The following is a 12,716-nucleotide window of genomic DNA, read 5'->3' on the forward strand; positions in this document are numbered from 1 at the left end:
ATACAAATATAATATAAGGTGCTGTCATTCTTAAATCTCCAGTCAGCTAGTTTTAAAGTTAAACATTCAAATGTAAAATAAAGATACAGACTTCAGAATTAGTAGAAGAGAATAGCTGGTCTCGTCCTTTATTGCAGGTTAACGTCAACAAGCATTATTGAGGCACCTCCGGAGAATGTCTAACAGTCACACAAAGAAGCCACATTTATGTTTGTCAGAAGTGATTATGTATTCACCCTGCCTTCTTTTACACATTAGTGGATCCCAAGATCCTTTGCAGAGGCCTGTAGAGGCCTCCGCCCTGTACACAGATCATTCTGAAAGGACACAGAATCTCGATACTCCCTTATGTTTTATGTTATTAATATGTCTAATTCAGTGTAAAACCTCTTCCTGTAAACACTCTTTTTATTACCTCAGATGACTTGGCAGTCAGTAGGATATCATTAATAGTCTGGTGAAATATTCTCGCTTTCTGCCGATGGCCTCTTTAACTGCAGTGCTGTTTGTGAGCAGGGGTGAGGAGGTGTGAGAGAAGACAAAGTCACTGTGCCTCCTCTTTCTCCTTTTACTCGCCATAAAAAGCTCACGTTTCCCCACTCAGTTCAGGTTAGCAGGTCTTGGCAGACTGTTGATTTGCCTAAACCTCCTCTTTTCATTTTGCACTTCAACCTTGCCGCTCCATAAAATGCACATTCATGAAGTGTGAGGCGCTAAGACCCCTAGCTCAGGTGTGACCTTGTCTCTGTATGCACAAAGGAAACCGTGTCATTTTGTGAAATCAGCTTTAGCACATGCTAAACATTTAGTAAAATCTGTTTTGCATTTCAGTGTCTGAGGCCAAGATGGCACCTGTCACAGTGCTCAGCCTCTACTATCCTGTGTGGAAAGATACGTTCACTACTGTGCTTGGGTTTGAAGCTATTAAAGCAGAGAGACTCGACTACTCTGCACTAAGATTACCGTGTGGACAGACAGAACAACAGGAGAGAACCCAGAATTACATGTCCACAACTCAAAGGGCTTGGGTAGATGTCATTTCCTGTTGGGTTTATCTCATGCTTTGCATACACGTTAGAGTTGCTTTTTTGAGCCCATTTACGTAGACATGGTTTCATGTGAGTACTTATTGTGATTCTGAGGTTATTTAGTTTATATATGGAACCAAATTCCACAGGTAGTGCTTTCAGTGGTCTCGCGGTCCCTCGCTAAGAACGAGGGTCTCAGCAGTGTTCACTCCAGATTCTGGGTGCTGCTCACTGTCTTATTAAGATGGAGACTGAGAACCTGCTTTTAATTTCCCTCTTAATAACATCCAGCTGGAGTCCTTTAATGAGTTGCAAGGGCGCCAGGGCCGTGCTGCTCCCATAACCGTTCTCTCTCTCCATCGCAGGCATTCAAGGAGATGCTGTACGCTGCCCAGGACCAGGCGCCATCTATAGAAGGTAAGAACAGACAGCAGCCCACACGGCCCCGTCGACCACCCGGGCCAGAATACACCCCACTATTAATAGAGAGCATGTCAGCAATGCTGGAGCCCACAACCATGCTGAACTGCTGGGATGGAATGAGGGGGCGGGGCAACGTGGACTTGGGGCGGAGCTCCAACTGTGTAATGTTTTGTTTTGTTTGCATCCACATTTAAGTATTGTTTCATGGACCAGAAAGAGTAGTAGAAGATAATTATTAATCCTGATTATTTAAGCACAAACGGGTGTCGTGTGTGTGTGGGGGGGTGTATATATAAACTCTTGACAGTAATTGAGAGAACTGCTGTTCTGGGCTTGGCTGTGTGCTTCTCCACCTGGATATTTGTAGTTGGTAAGATTAGTCACTGTGTCATCATCACTGGCGAATGTGGAGTGAAGATGATCTATCTGATGCCCTCTTCCACCTCCCACAACACTACCACTGCCCTCACAACTCCCTCCCTGCTTCTACAACCCCCCACCCCCACAATTCACCCCTCCCCCATTCCCCTAACAGCCCTTTCATGTCTTACTGCCGAGTGAGTGGTTTGACGATTAGATGGTCGGATGGAGAGATGGAGAGATGGAGAGAGGCTGACTGAGCCAGCCCCGTCCCAGATCCCACAGCCCATATTTACCTTCACCTCCGTAACAGGACTAACGTGGTTTGGAGGAGACACTTTAATTCACTGGTTGTGTCCATTAAAAGCTGTCATCTCTGAACTGGATGGAATCATAACCGCTGATTTCATTCCCGATCCCCAGAGGAACACTGATCACTGTGGCTGATATATAAGGCACTCGCTGCCCGTTTGTGCTGAGTTTGGGACGGGTTTGATATTCTGTGAGCATGCGTGACCCTCAGGGCCTCAGTTATTGGCTTATTTCAGACATTTCCACTTCAATTAATATCCAGACTGGAGCAGAACAGTTCAAAGCTAGTGTGTGGTTCTGTTCATATTCCAGACCGCTCAGAAATGTCTCTCCACCTCCTGTCTCTCCGCCTCCTGTCTCTCCACCTCCTGTCTCTCCGCCTCCTGTCTCTCTAGCCTGTGTTTGCCTTCTTCCTTCACATGGAAGTCTGGAGTCCTGCGGGATGTCTGAAAGTTTTATAATCTGATATTTTATAGATGCTTTGGAATCTGTGGATGAAGAGTCTGGTGTGCATGTCCCTTATTCGACCATTAGAGAAGTGCAAATCTGGGAAAACAGGCATGCCACATGTGCTTTAGCATTCGCTTTCATTTTTGAAATGTTTGTGTGGAGTGAATTGGAAGCGTTGTGAGGTGTGAGGTAATGTGCACTGTAGTGTGACCTGTGATGTGGACTGTGATGTGGAGGTTTAATAGTGTGTGTGAGAGGTAGGTTTGAATAATATCCTAAAGGGCATCTCATACACACACAAACACTAATACTAAAAACCACTAATAACACACACACACACACACACACACACACACACACTCATCAGCAGACCTACAAAGAAATATGGAAATTAAGTTAATAGCATCGCGAGATTGTTTGTTTGTGTGCTTCCAGTGGCCTGGTTGTGTTCTGGATGCCGGGTGAAGGCCAGCAGGCGGTGGTGCTGTTTCTGCTCCAGTAATTAATACTGTCTGATCTAAAATGCTCTGATCTGAGCCACAGAACTGAGTTGGACAGAGCTGTCTAATCTCAGTGTACACTGCTGTTCTGTTCTCTTACACCACTGCTCCACCTTTTACTCTTTTTGTTGACTGTAGCAGTCGGAGCAGGTTGGCTAGCAGTCATGGGTGGGTGTAGCAGTGGGTGGAGGCTGGATAATTGTCATGGCTGGGTGTAGCGGTCGGTGGGGTTGGCTGGGTATAGCAGTTGGTGGAGGCTGGCTAGTTGTCATAGTGGGTGTAGCAGTGGGTGGGGTTGGCTGGGTGTAGCGGTGGGTGGGGTTGGCTGGGTATAGCGGTGGGTGGGGTTGGCAGCTGGGGGCTGACTCTCCCTGCAGGCTGAGGGTGTGCTGTAGGAGCTGTAGCTCCTCTCCTCCCCCACATGCTACATTATTTATGGACTTCCACACAAACTGCCCCACCAACCCCCCCGTGTAGGGCAACATGCTCTCTGTGTGTACGCTGCAAAGCCTTCCCAGGGCAAGAGCCAGAATCAATACAAAAGGAGCAGCATGAAACACAGTCCTGCAGGAAGGAGTTACCGTGTGTGTGTGTGTGTGTGTGTGTGTGTGTGTGTGTGTGTGTGTGTGTGTAAGTGAAATGCCCAGGTTAAAGCATCACAGTCAAAGACAGACAAACAAACAGATAGACATACAGGCAGGCAGACAGACAGGCAGACAGGAAGACAGACAGACAGGAAGACAGAGTTCTGGAGGCGTTTGTGCTGCTTCCAGATGCAGCTTTATTGCTACACCTACAGAGGACAGATCACCTCCACCCCAGCCCATTCATTATTCATCTGTGAATTATGTCCCAACTGAATGTGTGTGTGTGTGTGTGTGTGTGTGTGTGTGTGTGTGTGTGTGTGTGTGTGTGTGTGTGTGTGTGAATTAGTAGTTGAGGGTTTTGATTTTGTGAGTGAAAGAAGTGAGTAAAAGTGCTTTTCCTTTCAGTGGCATTATAGTGTTTCAGTGGCATTACTGAGTGTTTCAGTGGCATTATAGAGTGTTTCAGTGGCATTATAGCGTTTCAGTGGCATTATAGAGTTTTTTGGTGGCATTATGGAGTGTTTCAGTGGCATTATAGTGTTTCAGTGGCATTATAGAGTGTTTCAGTGGCATTATAATGTTTCAGTGGCTTTATCAAGTGTTTCAGTGGCATTATAGTGGAGGGGGAATTATAGTGTTTCAGTGGCATTATAGAGTGACATTGTGTATGTTTCAGTGAGTTCTGGTGCATTTGTGTGTGTTTAAATTGTATATATTGTAACATTTTTTGATTACAGATATGAGGTGTTGTGTGTTGTCTGTGTGCTGTGTGTTGTCTATATTCTGTGTGTTGTCTGTGTGCTGTATGTTGTCTGTGTTCTCTGTGTTGTCTTTGTGCTGTTGTCTGTGTTCTGTGTGCTGTGTGTTGTCTGTGTGTTGTTGTCTGTGTTCTGTGTGTTGTCTGTGTGCTGTGTGTTGTCTGTGTTCTGTGTGTTGTCTGTGTGCTGTCTTCTGTGTGTTGTCTGTGTTCTGTGTGTTGTCTGTGTTCTGTGTGCTGTCTGTGTTCTGTGTGCTGTGTGTTGTCTGTGTTCTGTGTGCTGTGTGTTGTCTGTGTTCTGTGTGCTGTGTGTTGACTGTGTTCTCTGTGTTGTCTGTGTGTTGTGTGTTGTCTGTGTTGTCTGTGTGTTGTGTGTTGTCTGTGTGCTGTGTGTTGTCTGTGTTCTGTGTGCTGTGTGTTGTCTGTGTGCTGTGTGTTGTCTGTGTTCTGTGTGCTGTGTGTTGTCTGTGTGCTGTGTGTTGTCTGTGTTCTCTGTGTTGTCTGTGTGTTGTGTGTTGTCTGTGTGCTGTGTGTTGTCTGTGGGCTGTGTAGTGATTCATCTACATACACCTGTAACCTTTTCATGTAATTATGGGATTTCTGGATTACATGAATTTTGTTGTTACTAGACACATTTCTTCATTGTACTGGTAAAATAGAACATTCATAATTGTATGTCTAATGTAAATTAAAATATACTATTATTATTTTTAAAACACATATGTGCATGTGTGAGTGTGTGTGTATATGTGTGTGTATGTGCGTGTGTATGTGCGTGTGTGTATATGTGTGTGCGTGTGTATGTGTATGTGTGTGTGTGTGTGTGTGTGTGTGTGTGTGTGTGTGTGTGTGTGTGTGTGTGCATATGTGCGTGTGTATCTGTGTGTGTATGTGTGTGTGTATATGTGCGTGTGTGTGTATGTGCGTGTGTGTGTATATGTGTGTGTGTGTGTATATGTGCGTGTGTGCATATGTGCGTTTGTATGTGTGTTTGAGTGTGTGTGTGTGTGTGCGTGTGTGTATATGTGTGTGTGTGTATGTGTGTGTGTGTGTGTGTGTGTGTGTGTGTGTGTGTGTGTGTGTGTGTGTGTGTAGGCATAAAGAGCCGCACAGATCAATAGGAGGAGGCAATGTCAGCATATGTTGAGGTATATATGTGTTACACCACAAAGCCACATTTTTATACAGAATACAATTTCCATATCTTGGGGTCTTTGTGTGTTTTTAAATTTGCAATTAAAAAATAAGTGGGTAAGATCAGAGAAAGAGATTATTTAATTCAGTCCAATAACACTTTCATATATATATACTTTCATATATTCTGTGTGGCGTGAACATGGCGCCGCTCTGTCATGGAGGGCTCTGGGCTTCGTAGCGGGTCCACAGACTGCAGTCTTTTACTGTTGGATCTGCGTTTCCTTTTTCTACAGTAGCCCTTCGGGCCCCTCCCACCAGCTCACTGCACGTGCTCAGTGCGAGAGCAGGGGGGAGGTCGTTGGCTGGGGTGTGTCCTCTGGGTCTGTGTGAACCAGGTGGCATTGCCGTGAGCACTGCGGTCTTCCACAGGCCCACACTCAGTGTAATCGCTGAGCCTGCCAAAGACGTGGGTGCACCCCACTGATTAGGAGTGTACAGGGCTCAAACGCTCAGCTCACTGTTTTGATGACTCCAGTGTTTCCACTGGTCCCAGATCAGCGGCACTGACGGTGACTTTTAACTCATTACTCTTTAGAGTGATGTAAGAGCCCTATTAAGACCCAGAATTGTTCATTTTTAAATTTTATTTTAATTATTTTAATTTTGCGTATTAGAGGTGTGGGCAGAAGGTGGGCTGGTGCCTTTGTGAGTTGAAACAGGTGAGCATAAATTGAGCTTTACCTCCTGGGGTGTGTGTGTGTGTGCTTGAGTGCGTGTGTGTGTGTGTCTGTGTACGTTGTGGGCCTTGTGAGCTGCGTAAAGCTTCAGAATATGAAAGATCAGACCCTGTTGACATTAACAGTGATTGGTGGATGGTACCACAAGGGAGGTCCATCACAGAGAGTTCATCACTCCACATAAAACTCTCACAATGCACCTCTCTCCTAAACCACAGTACCCAAGCATGGGAGAATATATTTTAAAGGTTAAAATTCAAATATAATAATACTTAAAAACATCATATTTAAATACTTTTTAAGTATGATGTTACTGCTGGCTACTGATTTCAGGTTCTTCCTAGGAGCACATTGGCTTAATGAGACCTTTATTTTATGATCTCAGATTTCAGATATTCAGACATTCATTAAAATTTCTTTTATAATCTAAACACTGTAAGGGGAAGACCTGTATGAATTATTTATAGTTATTGTTATGGGTAGCTCCACTTTTATTGTGTGATTAATTATTAACAAACCATATGATTTAAAGCAGGGCAGCACAGCTTCTGTTCCATTATTTACAGCTGTTTATTGGAGAAAATATACCACAAATCCTTCAGCTAAACTAAGAGCAGAAACTTCTCAGCACTGCTCTTTATGAAGCAGGAGACCACGTTTGGCCTTTGTTGTGCTGGGAGCTGATAAAGGGACTCAACTGTTATCACCAGAGACAGACAGGTGGTATATTTAACAGACAGACGGGTGGTGTGAGTATCTCACAGACAGACAGGTGCTGTGAGTGTTTAACAGACAGACGACTGGTGCGAGTATTTCATAGACAGACAGGTGGTGTGAATATTTCACAGACAGACGGGTGGTGTGAGGTATCAGTATTTCACAGACAGATGGGTGGTGTGAGTAATTAATAGACAGACAGGTGGTGTGAGTATTTCACAGACAGATGGGTGGTGTGAGTATTTAATAGACAGACAGGTGGTGTGAGTATTTCACAGACAGACAGGTGGTGACTATTTCATAGACAGACAGGTGGTGTGAGTATTTCACAGACATATGGGTGGTGTATTTGGAGTATTCCAAATGCAGGTAGAATATTTACCTTTACAAAACTGTTTAATTGAAAGATCTAGTAATATAATCCTTGTTCCCCTGAAAACGCCGCCAGGCTGAAACCCACATCATGCCCTTATGCTCACACACCAGAGCTGCGTGTTCCACTGCCCAGTCTGGGGGATATATTCAGAATCAAGATAATAACAGCTAATTAGGGCAATAACACGATAGTAATCCAGATATATTCATTCATAACACATCCAGTTAGTCCCAGAATAACCCTGGAGGGGAAGAGGGGGAGTGAGAGAGAAGGAGAGAGAGAAGGAGGGACAGAGAGGGGAGAAAGAGAGTATAGCAGTGGAACCAGGAGGCAGACGTGTAGAGCTTCTGTAAACAGGAGGAGTAGAGCTGTGTAAACAAAACGAGTAGAGCTGTGTAAACAGGAGGTGTAGAACTTCTGTAAACAGGAGGAGTAGAGCTGTAAACAGAAGGAGTAGAACAGTGTAAACAGGAGGAGTAGAGCTGTAAACAGAAGGAGTAGAACAGTGTAAACAGGAGGAGTAGAGCTGTAAACAGAAGGAGTAGAACAGTGTAAACAGGAGGAGTAGAGCTGTAAACAGAAGGAGTAGAACTGTAAACAGAAGGAGTAGAACAGTGTAAACAGAAGGAGAGGCTCCTGCAGTCCTGTGAGAGTCCATATTTAGCAGGTCTAATAAGGCCACATTAGACTGGACTTCAGAAAATAAACCGTGTCTGTCATTTATCACAATACTCCTGGATCTTCAGATGATGAATATTATATTGAATGCTTAGTGACACACACACACACACACACACACACACACACACACACATTCATTCATTAAAAGTATACAGCTGTATCTATAAGCTGTATTTACAATACTGAAATACTGGCTTGACCTTTAAGTTACAGATAGCCAGATGGTGAAGGGATCCCCCGTAAACATGTACTGGTCACACATGTGGTAAGCAGCTAACTGTGCCACTGTGTTAGTCCATCTTCCACGGAGGGTGTGGGGGGCGGGGTCTCTGTAAGGGGGTGGGTGTTTCTTCCTCCAGATTCTTAGTAGTGTCTGCTTAGCCGACGTAAAGCCACAATAATGCATCTCTTTTCAGAAATTCTTGAATATTATTCCAGCTTTCTGTAGGTGCTGGACGTGACCAGAGCGCCACCCTGGAATTCCAGTTAGAAAATTACTGTGGTGTCCGATGTCATTTGTCTATTATTTTTAATCGAATGAACCGCTTCTTTGTACATTATATTAATATTTCTATGACGACAGCGAGAACCCGACACAGTGGTATCCACGTGTGAGAGGTTTTGTCCAAGCAGGCAGCGAGTGTGGTGGGTATGTGTCAGAGAAACTGTAGTTTGGGCAGAGTTTCCCGAGGTCGTTCGAGTCCAAGGTCAAAATAGGATGGCCAAGGTGGAGTCCAGGAGGTATCTGAGGTATCCAGGAAAAACAACGTTAGGTTGGCATTACTTCACAAAGAGGAAGGGAAAGAGAATCGTATAGGAAAGGGAATATGAGAAGTGGAAAACGAACTAAAGGAGGAACAGGTGTGGCTGGTTAGAAGTCAGGTGAGCTCGCCTGAGTGTAGACAGGACTGGTGGACACGTCAATGGCTGGTGGACATGCCAATGGCTTGGTCCCCTGGCTGCTGTTCCTCAGCCTGAGGCCACGAGGCCCGTTTGTTTCTATGATCATGTTCCCTGCTGTGATTAAAGTCCAAACTCAAATTATGCATCTCTGACTTCATTACTGTTCCTGCATGTCTGTCTCCTAGCAGTAGTTCCTTTGTAACAGTCAGTCACACAGGTCTGCTGCTGTGGTTGAATGAACGTTGAAGTTTTGACTTACATATATGTATGTAACATTAATTATTAATTAATTTATTTATTTGCAAGAATTCAAAGTAAATTGTTCACTACATTTTGGGACCTTAGAGCTGTGTGTTCAAGTTCAAGTTTGGTTTATTTGTCACATACATAGTCATACACAGTATAAGTCGCAGTGAAATGGTGGAGAGTGCTCTGTCCAAACTGAGGAAAAGAAAACAGGGGTGCATAGAGAAATATATATTCTATATATGTACAAAAATATATTAACAATGTATGTATAATATATGTATATTATGTTTATATACACAATGTACAATGTATATGGTTGTGTATATATGTATGTACAGAATGTACAGATCCATCTTGTAAAATGCCATTTACAGTTTTTATGTTACATGGTGGTAATTGAACATATTTACAGTTATGTTACATGGTGGTGGTGGTCCCCACAGTTTATCAGTTTCCCTGATTCAGGGCCCAAATGGCCTGTGGGAAGAAGCTCCTCTTCAGTCTCTCTCTGTCTTGGTCTTCAGGGAGCGAAAGCGCTTCCCTGACCTCAACAGAGAGAAGAGCCTATTGTTGGGATGGGTGGGGTCCTTCACAATCCTCCTGGCCTTGGTTTGGCACCACTTGTAGTAGATGGTAATGCAGGTCAGGAAGTTCCGTGTGAGTGATGCGCTGAGCTGAACGCACTACCCTTTGGAGTGCTTGTCTGTCCTGCTTGGTGCTATTCCCAAACCAGACTGTGATGTTCCCCGTGAGGATGCTCTCGACAGTGCAGGTGTAGAAGTTCCGCAGTACCTTGGAGGGCAGTCTGAAGTCTCTTAGGCGTCTGAGGTGGTAAAGACGCTGACGAGCCTTCTTTGCCAGGGAGTTGGTATGGCGGGACCAGGACAGGTCCTGCGAGATGTGAACACCAAGGTACCTGAAACTATCTACTCTCTCCACCGTGGTTCCACTGATCCTCACAGGTTGGTAGTGCCGCTCCTGCTTCTTACTGCAATCCACGATCAGCTCCTTTGTCTTACTGACGTTTAGGAGGAGATTATATTACTGGCATCAGTTTTCTAGGTGTTTAATCTCCTCCAGGTAGGCCCTCTCATCGTTGTCCGAGATCAGGCCCATGACAACGGTGTCGTCAGCAAACTTGACAATGATGGTGGAGTTGGAAGTGGCTGTGCAGTCGTAGGTGTACAGTGAGTATAGCAGTGGGCTTAGAACACAACCCTGAGGAGCTCCAGTGCTGAGGGTGAGGGTGGATGAGGCGCAGTTGCCCACCCGTACTGACTGTGGTCTGTCTGTTAGGAAGTTGGAGATCTAGTCGCACAGGGATGTATGCAGTCCTAGATCCTCCAACTTAGTAGTGAGTAGGGAGGGGATGATGGTGTTAAATGCTGAACTGTAGTGGACAAACAGCATTTTAACATAATTACCCCTCCCTTTGTACAGGTGGGTCAGTGTGGTGTGGAACAGATGTGCAATTGCATCATCAGTGGAGCGGTTGTGGCGGTATGCAAACTGCAGTGGGTCCATGGAGGCTGGCAGTGAAGATGTGATGAAGTCTCTGACTAGCTTTTCAAAGCACTTCATCACGACTGATGTGAGGGCAACAGGGCGGTAGTCATTGAGGCCGGAGGGTCTAGGTTTCTTCGGGACGGGGACGATGGTGGATCGCTTGAAGCTGGACGGAACGATACCGAGCGTCGGAGAGATTGAAGATGTCGGTGAATACCGGGGCTAGCTGATCTGCGCAGGCTTTGAGGACTCTCCCTCAGATACCGTCTGGTCCCACCGCCTTCCTGGTATTCACCCTTTTAAACACTTTCCTCACGTCCCTCTCCGTGATGATGAGAGGGCGCTGTTCTATGGTGGGCTCCGATAGTACCATTAGCACTAGCGCTGTTAGCATTAGCGCTGCTAGCACTAGCGCTGTTAGCATTAGCGCGGCTAGCATTAGCGCTGTTAGCGTTAGCCTGGCTAGCATTAGCGCTGCTAGATGTAGCCTCGAAGCGAGCGAAGAATGTATTCAGCTCGTTCGCCAGAGACTCATCCGCACTCATCAGCCCAGAGGGTGGGCTCCTGTAGTCCGTGATCATCCGTAGTCCCTGCCACAGGGATCTAGAGCCACTCTGCTGGAACTGTGTCTCTAGTTTCTTCCCGTAGCGCCGCTTCGCCTCCCTCACCGCCCTGCGCTCTCCGTACGCCGCAGACTTGTACTCGTCCATGTTCCCGCTGATGATCCCCGCGTTGTAGGCAGCAGTGCGAGAGTTCAGATCCTCGCGGGTGGTTTTGGCTCATGGTTTGAGATAAATTTATCTCATGGTTTGAGATAAATGAGTTGAACATTCAGCAGTTTGGATTATAGAAGTTTTACTTTGTTACTTGTTCCGTTACTAGAGAGCACTTTAGGGCAAAGGCTGTGATTGGCTGGGTGGTGTGGAGATTAGGAGCTGATATTTGTGGTGGTGGCTGATTAAGATCAACACACTAAACTGTTTTCACTCCTGATATCAAAGTGAATCCTGACAGATCAACATTACTTGCAAACTCAAACTGAACTAATGCCAAATGTCCCCGATTAGCTGTTGTAGGTGTCTGTGCAGTGATCGTAATAATGTCTTCAGCTTCAACATGAGTAACGGTGTAAAAGGAGATTTATTTCATCACGCTGGGAAATGGTTCTTAATCGAATGAGGCCTGCATTCCCGCACATGACTCAGAGTGAGCAAGACAGACAACTTCCCCTCAGCCCTCTGCTGGGAGCTCTCGTACAGGAAGGGTTAGTCACTAACGCAACTCTCAAGTTTTATTGTCATTTCTTCAGAGTCCAGAGCTGAGACTCGTCTTGATGCAACACAGCAGAACAGTACACAACAGCAGAACAGTACACAAGACTACAACAACACAACACAACAACACCACAGCAGAACAGTACACAAGACTGCAGAAGTCTGGATACACAACACGGCACCAGAACAGGAGGGGCCTGTTACGTCGTCCAGGTTAAGGGAGAGGTCTCATTCTGGCACCATCAGCGTTAGAGGAGGGGCCTCACTACACAGCCAGGTGTAGGAGTGAGGGTTGTAGGAGGGTGGGGCTTCACTCTTACACAGTCAGGATTAGGGGAGGGGCTACACACTTACACAGTCAGGATTAGGGGAGGGGCTACACACTTACACAGTCAGGATTAGGGGAGGGGCTACACACTTACACAGTCAGGATTAGGGGAGGGGCTACACACTTACACAGTCAGGATTAGGGGAGGGGCTACACACTTACACAATCAGGATTAGGGGAGGGGCTACACATTTACACAGTCAGGATTAGGGGAGGGGCTATACACATATGGTCAGGATTAGGGGAGGGGCTACACATTTATATGGTCAGGATTAGGGGAGGGGTTTCACTTTTAAACAGTTAATGTTTAAACACTGGTGTGTGTGATGAAAGATTATAAAACATAGAATAGAATATACCAAGTGTGATTGAATTTTAATATTTTATTAAT

At 45.5% G+C, this 12,716-nt stretch overlaps 1 protein-coding gene across 1 annotated transcript in view; it reads left to right on the top strand.

Moving 5' to 3' along the window:
* Positions 1-12,716, top strand: part of xpr1a (xenotropic and polytropic retrovirus receptor 1a) — an 81,034-nt gene that overhangs the window by 6,111 nt on the left and 62,207 nt on the right. Inside the window, exon 2 of the mRNA XM_035522193.1 lies at positions 1,394-1,445. Within this exon, the coding sequence (XP_035378086.1) occupies positions 1,394-1,445 (52 nt within the window). The remainder of the gene's footprint in view (positions 1-1,393; positions 1,446-12,716) is intronic.

Source organism: Electrophorus electricus, chromosome 23, assembly GCF_013358815.1.
Source record: "Electrophorus electricus isolate fEleEle1 chromosome 23, fEleEle1.pri, whole genome shotgun sequence".
In the NCBI taxonomy this organism is placed as follows: domain Eukaryota; kingdom Metazoa; phylum Chordata; class Actinopteri; order Gymnotiformes; family Gymnotidae; genus Electrophorus; species Electrophorus electricus.